The sequence below is a fragment of the Pangasianodon hypophthalmus genome, chromosome 10 (genome assembly GCF_027358585.1).
Source record: "Pangasianodon hypophthalmus isolate fPanHyp1 chromosome 10, fPanHyp1.pri, whole genome shotgun sequence".
NCBI lineage: Eukaryota > Metazoa > Chordata > Actinopteri > Siluriformes > Pangasiidae > Pangasianodon > Pangasianodon hypophthalmus.
In genome coordinates this window covers 9,854,647-9,868,055 of record NC_069719.1, presented here as the reverse complement: position 1 = coordinate 9,868,055, position 13,409 = coordinate 9,854,647, and the positions used below count along the sequence as shown (strand labels likewise).

General features: G+C 39.1%; 1 protein-coding gene across 1 annotated transcript in view; it reads left to right on the top strand.

Annotated features, from left to right (window-relative positions):
- LOC113538936 (latent-transforming growth factor beta-binding protein 2) overlaps nucleotides 1–12,847 on the top strand; it is a 116,633-nt gene extending 103,786 nt beyond the window's left edge. Inside the window, exons 26-35 of the mRNA XM_026934411.3 lie at nucleotides 4,413–4,538; nucleotides 4,648–4,797; nucleotides 5,609–5,812; nucleotides 5,939–6,025; nucleotides 6,741–6,869; nucleotides 7,534–7,674; nucleotides 7,888–8,061; nucleotides 8,187–8,474; nucleotides 8,677–8,826; nucleotides 11,012–12,847. Coding sequence (XP_026790212.3) covers nucleotides 4,413–4,538; nucleotides 4,648–4,797; nucleotides 5,609–5,812; nucleotides 5,939–6,025; nucleotides 6,741–6,869; nucleotides 7,534–7,674; nucleotides 7,888–8,061; nucleotides 8,187–8,474; nucleotides 8,677–8,826; nucleotides 11,012–11,187 — 1,625 coding nt within the window. The 3' untranslated portion in view covers nucleotides 11,188–12,847. The remainder of the gene's footprint in view (nucleotides 1–4,412; nucleotides 4,539–4,647; nucleotides 4,798–5,608; nucleotides 5,813–5,938; nucleotides 6,026–6,740; nucleotides 6,870–7,533; nucleotides 7,675–7,887; nucleotides 8,062–8,186; nucleotides 8,475–8,676; nucleotides 8,827–11,011) is intronic.
- The last annotated feature ends 562 nt before the right edge of the window (nucleotides 12,848–13,409 follow it).

Sequence of the window (13,409 nt, the reverse complement as noted above, 5' to 3'; positions counted from 1 at the left end):
GGTATTTGTGGTTGTCAGAGAGGTCATAATTGGCAGACAGCTCTTACTTTGGCCAGCTTGTGAAAGCCACATTAAATAACAGCATTTACCCATAGGCCACCTTGTGTTCTGAGCTGTGGCGGCCAAACCCAGCTCTCCAGCACAGACCTCTAGACAAAGCTCACTTGTTTCCACTTCATCTTGGAAATGCCTGCAAGGTGCTTCCATCATCCTAATAAAGCAATGGATGAGCGGCTTCCAGACGTTCCAATTACCCACTGAACTTTTTCATCCACTTACAAAAAAATCATCACCTACGTATAATAACCAAGCTGCATAATTTGATTGTTTCTTTAAGAATTTGGAAGAGGGGAGATGTTTGGAGATGGAGATTATCTTTGGCTGTGACAATAGTTGACAATAGTTCAGAGTTCCGAAGATGTCAGCTTTAAGCGAAACTACCATGTTCCTAATTAGTGCATTGTGAGTACACACACCTATAAGCTCAGCCCTGTTTCGCTGCCTCCTTAATAAATTTGGTAATGGAAAAAGAACGCTCCAAATTTCCCGGTCACCAGATTTCATGGCGTCATTACACAAAATCTTGCCTGCACTCAATGAGTCCTTGTTCTCTTGCTGTATGTGTTCCTCACGTCAGGGAGTAACCAGTCATTTTGGCACTTATTTCAGTCCTGACATGATATCTGATAGTTTGGCTCTATTCTCAGGCTTAAAGGAGGAGAAGTCCTGCTTTTGTCATCTCTTAAATAAAAAAAAAGGCTAAAAAAAATATGATGTAGCAAGTGAACTCTACTGTTACCTTCTCCTGGGGTTTCACAGCTGGTCGGGCCACTACCAGTGCTGTTCAAAAGCCCACTTAAGCCTTTAAGACACAAGGAAATGTATTACAGAGAGACATAAAAGATGTTTCCTCAGTTATGGGCTAGAGTTTCTTTCAACCCACGCTGAGGATTAGGATAGACTGTGGGTTTATTATGGCACTGTGGTGTGAATCTGTGTGAGTGAGTGAGTTTGCACAGTGGATCTGAACATGCATGTGCACCTTCAGATAAAATAACAAGAACACCATGGTATCATATTCACTCTTTATTGCAGACTTATTAAGGCTGGAGTAGTTTTGGCTGTGGTGGAGTATTCCCTGACCACTTCAGCTGTTTGGCTCCTTTTGACAATCCAACCGCAGGCTAGTGCTGCTTAGTGGGAGTCCGTTTCTCGTGACTGTCTGAGACTGCCTGTGCTTTTTAGGAAATGTTTGCTCCAATCCTTTAACCAAGATCTAGTTTTTATTCTGATCAAAAATATCTAAACAGAGTGTCCATGCATAACATTTTCTCTCATTAGGCTATGACTGACATTTAAGACTCTCTACCAGTTCTGTGTGTGTTTGTGTGTGTGTGTGTGTGTGTGGTGGGGGGTTATGTTTTGGTTTTTCCCAGTAAATAATAATCAGATAATCTTCTCACTCTCTAATGTTCTGGCATGACTCAATAAAGTTGTTGTTCCTCTTTCGGCTGCTTCCGTTAGGGGTTGCCACCATAGATCATTGGTCCACATATTTGATTTGGCACAGTTTTTACACCAGATGCCCTTCCTGACGCAGCCCTCCCCAGTTTTATCGTGCTTGGGACCAGCAGGGAGACCACAATGTTGCATGCAACCCCAGTGGCTGGGGTTGGTTCCCTGGCCGGGAATCGAACCCAGGCTACAGTGGTGAGAGTGCTGTGGCCTAACCACTAGTCCTCCAGGGTCCCTACTCACTAAAGTTATTATTCAAGAAAAAATATTTAATAAAAAAAATTGATAACAAATGTTCACAATGTTAGACAGCTATACACACAGAACGAAGTGTTCCCTCTATGTTTGTACAGCATGGCTATGATGTATGATTGGATTAATCAAATTGTACAACTGCTTAATCTGTTTGCCAGCTTTGTGGTGTTTTTTGGTCTGTTGTAAAGCAAAAGATTTCTAATCCTCTGGCATGAGTGAAATAGTGATGGATGAAATAGGGTCAGTGTTATCCTAAGGCTGATTTTTTTTTCAAAGTAAAGGCCTTGGAGATGATGTTTATGAGGGTTTTGCAAAGATGAAACCACTTTACAGGCTTGCATACTCTCTGTGATTTCATATTAGCTTTAGTGTATGAGTGCTCCAGTATTGTAATAGTGTCGCACTATTACAATTTCATGACAAATGCCAAGACTAGCAGAAGAAGATTGCTTGCAGGGCACACCTCATGTGTAATGATCAGTCACAGGCTTGGTTGAATATTGTGTTCATCACAGGAGTTCACTCAGATGCCACGTGCATGACATGGCAAGCGAAGCCTCTGTACGGCTTCCATTTACTCTGCAATCATGTCATGTTGCTCATAGCAGCCAGCCGAACGTCATCTCCACAGGAACAAAACAAGCCTGTAATGGTTGATATGAAAATCAGCTCTGGGTTAGATGACTTATTAAAACCTGCTTTCTGGCAAAACAGTTTTCAACTATTTTGGCAAAATCAAAGGTTCCAACTATTTTTTTCCTTATAAAATATTAGGAACGTGGCCAAAGCAAAAGCTAAAGGATTTACACTGTTGCATAACAGTTACATAATCTGACCCCCTGGCTCTGTTGCGTGATCATCACTCCTGAGTGTTCATGCTACAGAGTGAAGCTTTCCAAAAACATGCTGGACTGCTGCACCCGCTGAACATCCGAGACCAAAACAAGAGCATCGCAGTTCATCTAATTTATGGCTCATGGTTTCTTCTACTTTTCCAGTCTTAGAATTAGTCTGATGAACAATGGTGCATCATCATATACTGTTGATGGACTGGTTTAGCTATAGTGTATTTAACCATAATTGACATGATAGTGATTTTTCGTTTTACAATTTTACTACCCATACAAGACTTTTAATATTTATATAATATGTCTCTGCACTGTTATTTCTGCAATTAGTAAAGAATCAGAGGAATTTACTTGCAGACCATGTGTCATTAGGCTATACACAGAAGAGTGTATATTTATCAATTTTGCTGGAATGCAAAAATCTAAGTAGACTTGAAGAACAAAACCAAGACAAGAAAATAAGATTCTGGGTATGAAATGATATATATATTTCAGTCATAACATTATGCCCACCTGCCTAATATTGTGTTGGTCCCCCTTTTGCTGCCAAAACAGCCCTGACCCGTCGAGGCATGGACTCCACTAGATCCCTGAAGGTGTGCTGTGGTATCTGGCACAAAGACGTTAACAGCAGATCCTTTAAGTCCTGTAAGTTGCGAGGTGGAGCCTCCATTGATCGGACTTGATGGCCAGCACACCCCACAGATGTTCGATTGGATTGGGAATTTGGACACCAAATCAACACCTTGAACTCTTTGTCATGTTCCTCGAACCATTCCTGAACAATTTTTACAGTGTGGCAGGGCACATTATCCTGCCGAAGGAGGTCACTTCCATTAGGGAATACCGTTGCCATGAAGGGGTGTACCTGGTCTGCAACAATGTTTAGGTAGGTGGTATGTGTCAAAATAGCATCCACATGAATGCCAGGACCCAAAGTTTCCCAGCAGAACATTGTCCAGAGCATCACACTGCCTCCGCCAACTTGCGTTCTTCCCATAGTGCATGCTGGTGCCATCTCTTCCCCAGGTAAACGATGCACATGCAGAAAATGTGATTTATCGGACCAGGCCACCTTCTTCCATTGCTCCGTGGTCCAGTTCTGATGCTCACCTGCCTATTGTAGGCCCTTTCAGCAGTGGACAGAGGTCAGCATGGGCACTCTGACAGGTCTGTGGATACACAGCCCCATACGCAGCAAGCTGCGATGCACTGTGTGTTCTGACAACTTTCTATCATAGCCAGCTTTAACTTTTCAGCAATTTGTGCTACAGTAGCTCTTCTGTGGGATCGCACCAGACGGACTAGCCTTCACTCCCCACGCGCATTAGTGAGCCTTGGGCGCCCATGACCCCGTCGCTAGTTCACCGGTTGTCCTTCCTTGGACCACTTTTGGTAGGTACTAACCACTGCATACCGGGAACACCCCACAAAGCCTACCATTTTAAAGATGCTCTGACCCAGTCATCTAGCCATCACAATTTGGCCGTTGTCAAAGCCATTTGCCCATTTTTCCTGTTTCCAACACATCAACTTCGACCACCTGTCAGTGGTCATAATGTTATGGCTGATCGGTGTATATATATATATATATATATATATATATATATATATATATATATATATATATATATATATATATATATTTATATCCATTATTATCAGTGCAGCGGTTCAGTCATTTTATGTATGTGACTATTGTGCTTACATTGAGTATCAGATGGGCCTGATGAATTTCAAAACTTTCATTTCTCAGATTTTGAATCTTGTTTTGTGTCTAATTTTCCTGTTTAGATATTGATGAGTGTGAGGATGAGATGGTCTGTGGCAAGCATGGCTTCTGTGAGAACACAAATGGCTCCTATTATTGTCATTGTGACCAAGGATATGTCAGTACACCTGAGGGCCATGGTTGTGTTGGTATGGAAGTAGAAAATACTTTATTAACTCATATCTATGACTCCATTAAAAGGGGATTTAACTAATTGAACTATGAATCCGTGTTTTGTGTGTGTTTGTGTGTGCGCAGATGCAGATGAATGTGAAATAAGTAGTGAGTTGTGTGGTGAGGCTCATTGTGAGAACGTGGAGGGAAGCTTCCTGTGCCTCTGCCCCACTGATGATGAGGAATTTGACCCCATTACTATGCAGTGCAAACCCCGCCACATGATCTTACCAGGTACAGAAACATAAAAATACATGTATGCATGCATACAAACCATTTTATACGTCATCTGTAACATAAGTGACTCCGATGGCTCTATTTCCACAACAGGTGAAAACAATTTGTAAGTTCAATATTCCTATAACTCTCAGTTACACGCAGAACAAATTGCGCAAGTGCATCCAGGTTCTTTTAGTTGATTTGATACTCCGTATTGTGCATGCAGTGGAGACACAGCCTAAAGCCAAGTTTCAGTCAAGTTAATTCTGCTTCAGGGTGAGCTGTTGGCACTTCATACGTGGAAACATTTTTCAACAACTAACAGATCTGAGCATAAGCAGATTACTGACCAGCAATGCAATTTGGAAAAGGCCTTGGAGTAACTTTATATTGTGGTGTGAAATTGGCCTGTCAAATAGATAACAATAGTGAATATGATTTAAAAACTCAGAATGTTCTAAATCTCTTGATATTTCAATCAATTGATTAAAAAAAAGATAAAAATTGTTGGCTCTTTCAGAGATTTAGATTAAATCTGTTGTGTAAATATGGCCATATGCCATAGAACTGTGATCAGGTCACTCTGGCTGTGTTTGAAATATCCAGTAAACATTACAGCATTGCGTGAGCAATGATTCCAGTTTCTTGTGACACAGCTGAGCTCATCAAGCCTAGAGAGCAACTGCATTTTTATATTTCAGGCATTTTAGTTTAAACCCAGGTTTAATACATGGAATAACAGTGTACAGTCTGTTTTTAAAGTGTCCTATGTCTTCTAGCTTTCTGACTGGTGTTCTTTATGTGTTCAATGTGGGAATCATATCAGACTCCACAGGACATGACCTCCCTGCTCCTCCCCATGGTGCCTCTGATGACGAACAGAGGAAGGATTGCTACTACAACCTAAACGACGCCAACTTCTGTGAAAATGTGCTCTCCAGTAATGTCACCAAGCAGGAATGCTGCTGCACTGTAGGAGCAGGCTGGGGAGACAACTGCAACATCCACCCATGCCCACAAAACGGACAAGGTAGGGTACCACCGGATGAAGTTCGGTGCATTTTTATTGACACATCCCCCTCCCCCCCTTAAATATGCCTGATCTATACATGTGAACGTGTCTTTTGGAAGCCATTTTTAATGTGTCTATCCTCAGTGGAGTATGCTGAGCTGTGTCCTCATGGTCCTGGCATTCTCCCCATGATCACCGTACTCGAAGGCTTCAGTCACCTCCGGAGTATAGGTACTTTTGCATCTTCAGTGCTTTGTATTGCACTCACTGAAAAAAGGTGTTTTGTATGCTTAACAGCAAGTCATTTAATACTGTAGAAAAGACTAGAGTGCAAGAGATGTTACTTACTTTTTCATGTTCAGGATCTCAAGGCCCATTTTTTTCTGGCTATCTACAATATTTGCCATCATTCCATCTGTCTGTCCAGCTAGCCCTTCAAGATTTTCCCTGTTTGAAGTATATTTTAAGGTTATTTCACCTTGATGCCGTTGGACATCAAGTTCTATTTGTTCTGGTTCCAGTGTAAAACTCTAAATGTTGTACATATCCAGACTGTATTATAGACAGAGACAGACAGATCAGACTGCAGTGAAGAAGTTAAAGGAAAGGAAAGCTTATTATTTTAAGATAAAATTTGTTTGGGACTCATGGTCCAGACCAAGACAAAATTGAGACAAAACAAACTCAAGACCTGGCCTGGCAACGATTAAGATATGCTGATTGATAGGAATTACAATCATTTTTCAAGCCTGGCCAAGTATTCAACCTGAGAAATCACAAAAATATGCCCCAAAGGAAGTGCTGACACCAGTGTGACTTTGGTATTGACCCTCAAGAGTTGCTGACCCATCTTATTTGTGGTTGTCTTTAAAAATTACTGTAATTACTAATGGTGTAACTATTACAGCCATCTGAGAAGAATTATGCTTTGAACTCTTGTCTACAGATGCAGATGAGTGTGAGATGTATGGCCCAGAAATTTGTAAAAATGGTTATTGTGTGAACGTCTATGCCTCATATAACTGCTACTGTCACAGTGGCTATTACTATGACAACGTCCGTATGGAGTGTGTTGGTAAGTCATTTTAATTCACATTATTGATAATAATGTATTATATTATATTATTACAATAATAATAATAATAACAATAAGCTAGGCAATTAATTAATTAATTGATTCATTGATTGATTGATTGATTAAACCACATAAAAAGAAGATCTGTATTAATATGTTAATAGTGCTTTGATTTTAAGAAGCATTTCAATCCATATCCACTGCTTTTGAGACTCTTTAGAGGTACATTAGAGGCACCTAAAACCTGAGCTCATGTATCGAATTGCCCTTGTTTTACATGCCACCTATTTTTTTTTGCACTTGTAAGTGTGTAAGTGCATTTATCTAAAATCTTAATCTATAAAGATGTCAAGATTGTGCAATGTGTAACTCCATAGAAGTGTTTTTATAGTAGTGATACTAATGAATAGCAAAAAAAAAAAAAAAAGATGAAGAGTCTGTTTATCCATTGCCCCACTGACTCTTGTGACTTTTTTTATAAAGCTGTGGTGTAATTACAGCTGGTCTAACTTTGGCTGTCCCTGTCCCCATGCTTTTTCTATAAAAAATAAAGCATGCTGTTGTGCTGGTAGTGCGTTGTAGATTGAACAGGCAGTCACAGCACGCCCGAATTTTTTTTTTTTATGAATTTGGAGTAAGCATGTATTCTGCACATGTCCCTCAGATGATGATGAATGTAAGGAGGAGAATCAGTGTGAACATGGAGAGTGTATGAACACCCCCGGCTCCTTTAACTGCTTCTGCATTCCTCCACTCATCCTGGATGCCACACAGCGTCGCTGCATCTCTGCCAACAGCACAGAGGGTGAGACTCTGATATCTCATTCCCTGATATGTACTGTGCTGTACTGCTGATTGTCTTGTCAGTGAGAAAAATACATTCATATACCCTGGAACTGAAACTTTACAGCATTGCTGTTTTGTGCAAATGTCTTTTCTCATGCATTCTCAACCAGTGTATAAATATATAAGAATATTTATATATATGTATATATATTATACCCATTGTACCCTATAGGTCCTTTCCTTGATGAGGATTATATTCACACAGACATCTGCTGGCAGGAACTTAAACCTGATACCACTTGTATTAATCCCATGCTTGGTATGTCGACTACCTACACTGAGTGTTGCTGTCTCTATGGTGTTGCCTGGGGGTCACAGTGTGCCTTCTGCCCTATAAAATCATCTGGTGTGTATTTATAATTATTTCTATCTATACACACTCTCTGGAAATGTTAAACCTACACTATAGAACACATACTTTCTAAAGATAAGTCACACAGCTAACCAAAACTGTAATGTGTCTCCACACAGAGGATTTTGCTGTATTGTGTAACCTGCCTAACAGAGGCTCAGACAGCCTACGGGAGCATCCAGGCTTTGAATATGGACCTGACGCCCCACCTGAGGGACCCAATGGTCCACCGTACTGGGGTAACTATGGCGTTTTGGGAGGTGAGACCTTCTATGGACCTGAAGGCCCTTTGAGTGGTTCCATCTTTACTGATCACTCAAATGACTACAGCTCTAGAGAGGGAGGACGAGTACCTGTGCCCAGACCCCGAGAGCACCAACCACCCCGCCGAGTTAACCCTTACAGGGGTAGCTTCATTTTTCCACAGGATATACATACTTGTGCATGCACAATTAATCATACTGATTACCTGTCTAATATGAATATACTTTTAGTATTAGTAGTAAAGTACTAGAAGTGATGCAGTATTTTTTTATACAAACACAAACTCTTCGTAAAAACACAATGTGAAAGTGTGTGATTCCATGCTGTCTGTTATTTTTCTTTCAGATCATAGTGCAGGATTTGAGGGTCTGCAAGCAGAAGAGTGCGGCATCTTGAATGGCTGTGAAAATGGCCGATGTGTCCGTGTGCGAGAGGGCTACACTTGTGATTGCTTTGATGGCTATGAACTAAACTTAAGCAAGATGGCGTGTATTGGTAAGACTTTTATTCTCTCACTCATTTCTCTGTCAATGTTATCACCTAGTTAAAATACATATATATTAGAGATGACACAGTATCGATATTGTGGCGATACCAGTAAAAAATGGGGGATCGGATATCGGAGAAAGCATATTGGATATCAGACCTTAAAACAAATGGCAAAGATTGGAACTGAAAATGTTTGCATATAAAGAGACTGTTTTTTTTTCTTTTGTTAGGATAGATTTTGTTATATTTATACTTTATTATATTTATTATATTTACAATGTAAATGGTTTTTGTGTGATTTTTGTGTGAAGTGCTTTATTTAAAAAAAAAGTGAACTTTTTTTTTTTTTTAAAGAAAACAATAGCAGATGGGTATCAGTATCAGCTGATACTCAAGGCTTCTGTATCGGTAGGCAATTCAATTTGCAATTTAGTTTGATTGTAAACTGAATTGCTTATGTGCATTTCACTATAGAACATAGTTAAAGTAAAAGAAAATAATCAGTGTGTGACTTTCACTGTGTGAGGAAATCATACTTAGCTAGGAAGGTTTTACACAACTTTCGACAGACTGACTGTTTTTACAACCGCATTTGTTAAACCGGCTCCCTACACAACATGATCTTTGCAGGAAGATATCCTAGGCAAGATTAAAAAGTATTAACACTAAAACATTTCCATGCTATTCTAGTGAAACATATTTTTGCTTGCTTAAAGTAGAGGTGTCTTGCCAAACACAATTTTTATCTGTTTGGGCTGCTTGATTTCAGCCGCAGCGAGTTTTCCCAGGCCACCTCACATATGTTTTTTAGTCATTTCATTAATGATTGTAGATTATATCAACATTTTACTTTGTTCGACCTTTTATATTTACAGCAATCTAGAGTCAAGCTGTAAAATGCTATATAAATAAAGATTATCAACTTTCTCCATCACACTTCAGCACCACAACTCTTGGAGGTTAAATGTTATGCATACACACACTGATACAAAGCAAAAGAATAAAGCAAACCTAATGCTTTATGTGAAATCAGCTATGTAGTACATTGAAGCACTGCTATGTTCCCACACACCGGAAACACAGGTGCTGATTTTCTTTTAAAAAAAAAAAAAAAAAAAAAGAAAAGTCTATGAGGGTTTGGAGGATGAGTAGTTTGGCACAGGCAACAGTGTAAAAGCATGTTTTTATCTTCAATGGCAAAACTGTCTCTTTTAAATAAGGTTTATTTTCTATACCCACTAGTCACGAATAGAGAGTAGAGAAGAGTTAGACTTGGATCACATAAAATCTTAAAAAAAAAAAAAAACAACACTAGTGTCCAAATTCCATAGTGTTTTAAGAGGATGTGCCTAAGGCAAAGGTTGCATGTATTTCATTGTGCTTACCCTCAATCACTTTTCCAGAATTTGTCCATGAAACAGACAACTCTTGGATGTCTCTCAAGAATGCTTCTCATCATGTGTTCAGCCAATCTGGGGTGTTGACAGTAATGCTCTTACATTAGTTCCTGTGAATCAGAATTGGGAATAAATGATCAAAGTGTGCTCTGCGCCGTGTCTAAGCTCAAGCAGCATGCCATCGAGCCAAAATCCTTGATTCATGGCCATCTTGTGTAGTTTGTCGATATTGCACAGTTGAAATATGTTCTGTTTGTTTGATTTGTAGCTGAAACTCAGAACATACCTCATCACCCAAGAAGCTGAGCACATACTGGAAGCACACTGCAATTATGAATCTGAATAGATTATTTTAAGGTCCTAATGTGAAAATTTTTTTATAACATCTGCAAAAAAAAAGCTAACAGATTTATTAAGAAAGTCTATGGAGCATTGCATCTTTCATATGAACAAGATCCCACGTCTTCTCCATTTTGAGCGTTTCTGAAAATTAGATAGTAAAGTTGGTTTCACATTAGATATCACTGCATATTCACACCTCAGATGCCAGTTAAGTTTCAATTAAGTTTTACTCTTCCAGCAGCTGTGGGCTGTTTCAATATCTGTGTTCTGACTGATGCATATCAATATGTGGTAGTGTGTTTTATTCAACTTCTTCCAATTGAAGACTCAACTGGTATTACGTTGCAAATCAGAATCCTTTACTATCCATTTCCAGTTTCATTTCAACTGAGCAATATTTTAAAAACACATCTCTCACACTGAACTTGTCTCTCCACTGTCACCTCTTACAGATATAAACGAATGTGAGGATATCAGTGACAAAGTGGAGCTGTGTAAGAACGGAGTGTGTACCAACACAGAGGGCTCATACAAATGCACCTGCTTGCCGGGCTTTTTGGCTTCTTCTAAGCCCCACGAGTGTATCCCAGAAGACCAAGGCTCTGTCACCCACTCTGTGGGAAATTGATGCACTCGTCTCTCTCTCTTTCTCTTCCATCCATCACTTCTCTAAAGGACTGACACTAAACCTGCATCAGTGAAGCCGAGCCAGCTGAGCTCCAAACATGAACACACACAGTTACAGTCAAAGCCTATTCCGTCTTGTACATAAAGAGTGATTTTTAAAAATAAGTTCAAGTTTTAACAGGACCTGTGAAGTGACTCAGTTTTTGATTGGTTCTCATGCATAATGTGATTTGCATGGCATTCTGAATGTTGCCCAAATGGTGATTACATGTACTTTATTTACAATTTACACACCTAATTTGTTATTAGAGGTCGTTCCAGCTCAGGATTGTGGGTCAAGGCTTCATTGAGGGGGTTTGGGATTTTTGTACAGATCTAGTACTATGTATTTAAATTGGTTTGTTATATATTCTAATAAACTCATTCAGTACACTCAATATTTTGTTTGACCAAAAAAAAAGGTACAAAAAGGTATAAAAAAAATCAGTTTAACCCTGTAGATTTATAGATTTCTGTACAAATGTTTTGTAGCACTATCGTTTATGTATGGAGAAAAGGTTTACACTGTATCAGATAAAGTGTATGTATCCTGCCCTGTGGAGCAGACTATGAAATGTTATTTTATGGAATGACTGCACTTTTTAACTAATGTTATATGGTGCCTTCAATCCAGCGAACACCTAGTTCAGAGATTTTCAGCAACATGTTAATGTGCGTCACATTTGCTTGATAATTATATAGTCTACTTTGAACTGAAATACTTGCATCCATTATTGCTGGCTAGACATTCAACAGATTTAAAGCTGCCTTAAACACAATGCAAGCCACTTTTAAACAAAATATTCTGTCCTGCTGTTGAGCAATATGACATGTATACTATAACACATTAAACATTTTACTACTTGGATTATAGCAGAGGGTATGCCCAAGCCTGAATATTACAGAATAAGTACACATACAGGTGAAAATTAATGAAAAAAGAAATTAGTAAAGTGTTAAGCCACAAGGAGCTGACAGAACAGCTTCAGTGAGCCATAGCACAGATTCTACAAGTTTCTGGAACTGTGATGGAGGAATGACCACCATTTTTCCAAAAGATATTCCCTCAATTGGTGTTTTGATGATGGTGGTAGAGGGCACTGTGTAACATCTGTCTCTGATCAGGCTAGAAATGTTTCAGCCTAGAATGAAGGTGATCAGTCAGAATAATTTTGTATTGATTTGCAGTAACTTGTCACTCCAACAGGATAAGTGGACCCAAACCATGCTAGCAAAATACCTCCCACAGTATAACTGTTTTTTTTCCTTTAATATGGCACCCGTCTATATATACCAACATCACTTGATATAAACCAATGATCAGTTCTCCATAATAAGGAAGAGACAGGTTATATGTGTCTGTACTCACTACCATTTTCAGTGGCATCTCAGTGGCCACTGTGCAACCACCTTTGCCTGTGCTCAGGACACGTCTTGAAATGAAGTTATCACATTTGATTTTTGGTATTTTGGAAGGCAATTTTAAACTTAATCATGAAGATGGTTATGAGTAGGCTGTAGGAATGATCCCTTTTTTGGAAACTGTGGTCCACCCTGGTTTGTTCATTCCACTTGATTACCTCTGACTGTAGTTGTTTCAGGACAATAAAGTCTAAAAATAACATTGTGTCTTTTGTGATTTATATATATATATTTTCTAAATATGCTAAAAAATCTTAGATCAGGATAACTTACACAGACAATCTATAAAACACCAGAGATTAAAAAGCATAGTTTCATTGTTACTATACACACATACAGAGTTATCAATTAATTACCTACACCTATTATATATAGTACTACTTACTATTACTGACTGTAGCACCTGTTTTCTTATGCACATTTTGTCAACCCCCCTACCCCATCCACCAGTGGAAACCACAGGACCAATGCTGATTATTCTCAGCACAGCAATTACACTGACATGGCTTTGGGATTGACCCTCAAGAGCTGTTGACCTGTCCTATTTGTCTTAAAACATTACTGTAACTATTAATGGTGTAACAACTGAGTCCAGAGTCTTCATTCGGACAATTATCTCTCATAATTACAGAATATAAACCCAGAAATTTGTAAAAATGGTTACTGCACAAACGTCTACACCTCATATAACTGCTACTGTCACAGTGGCTTTTAATATGACAACTTCCATATGGAGTGTGTTAGTAAGTCATTTTAATTTAA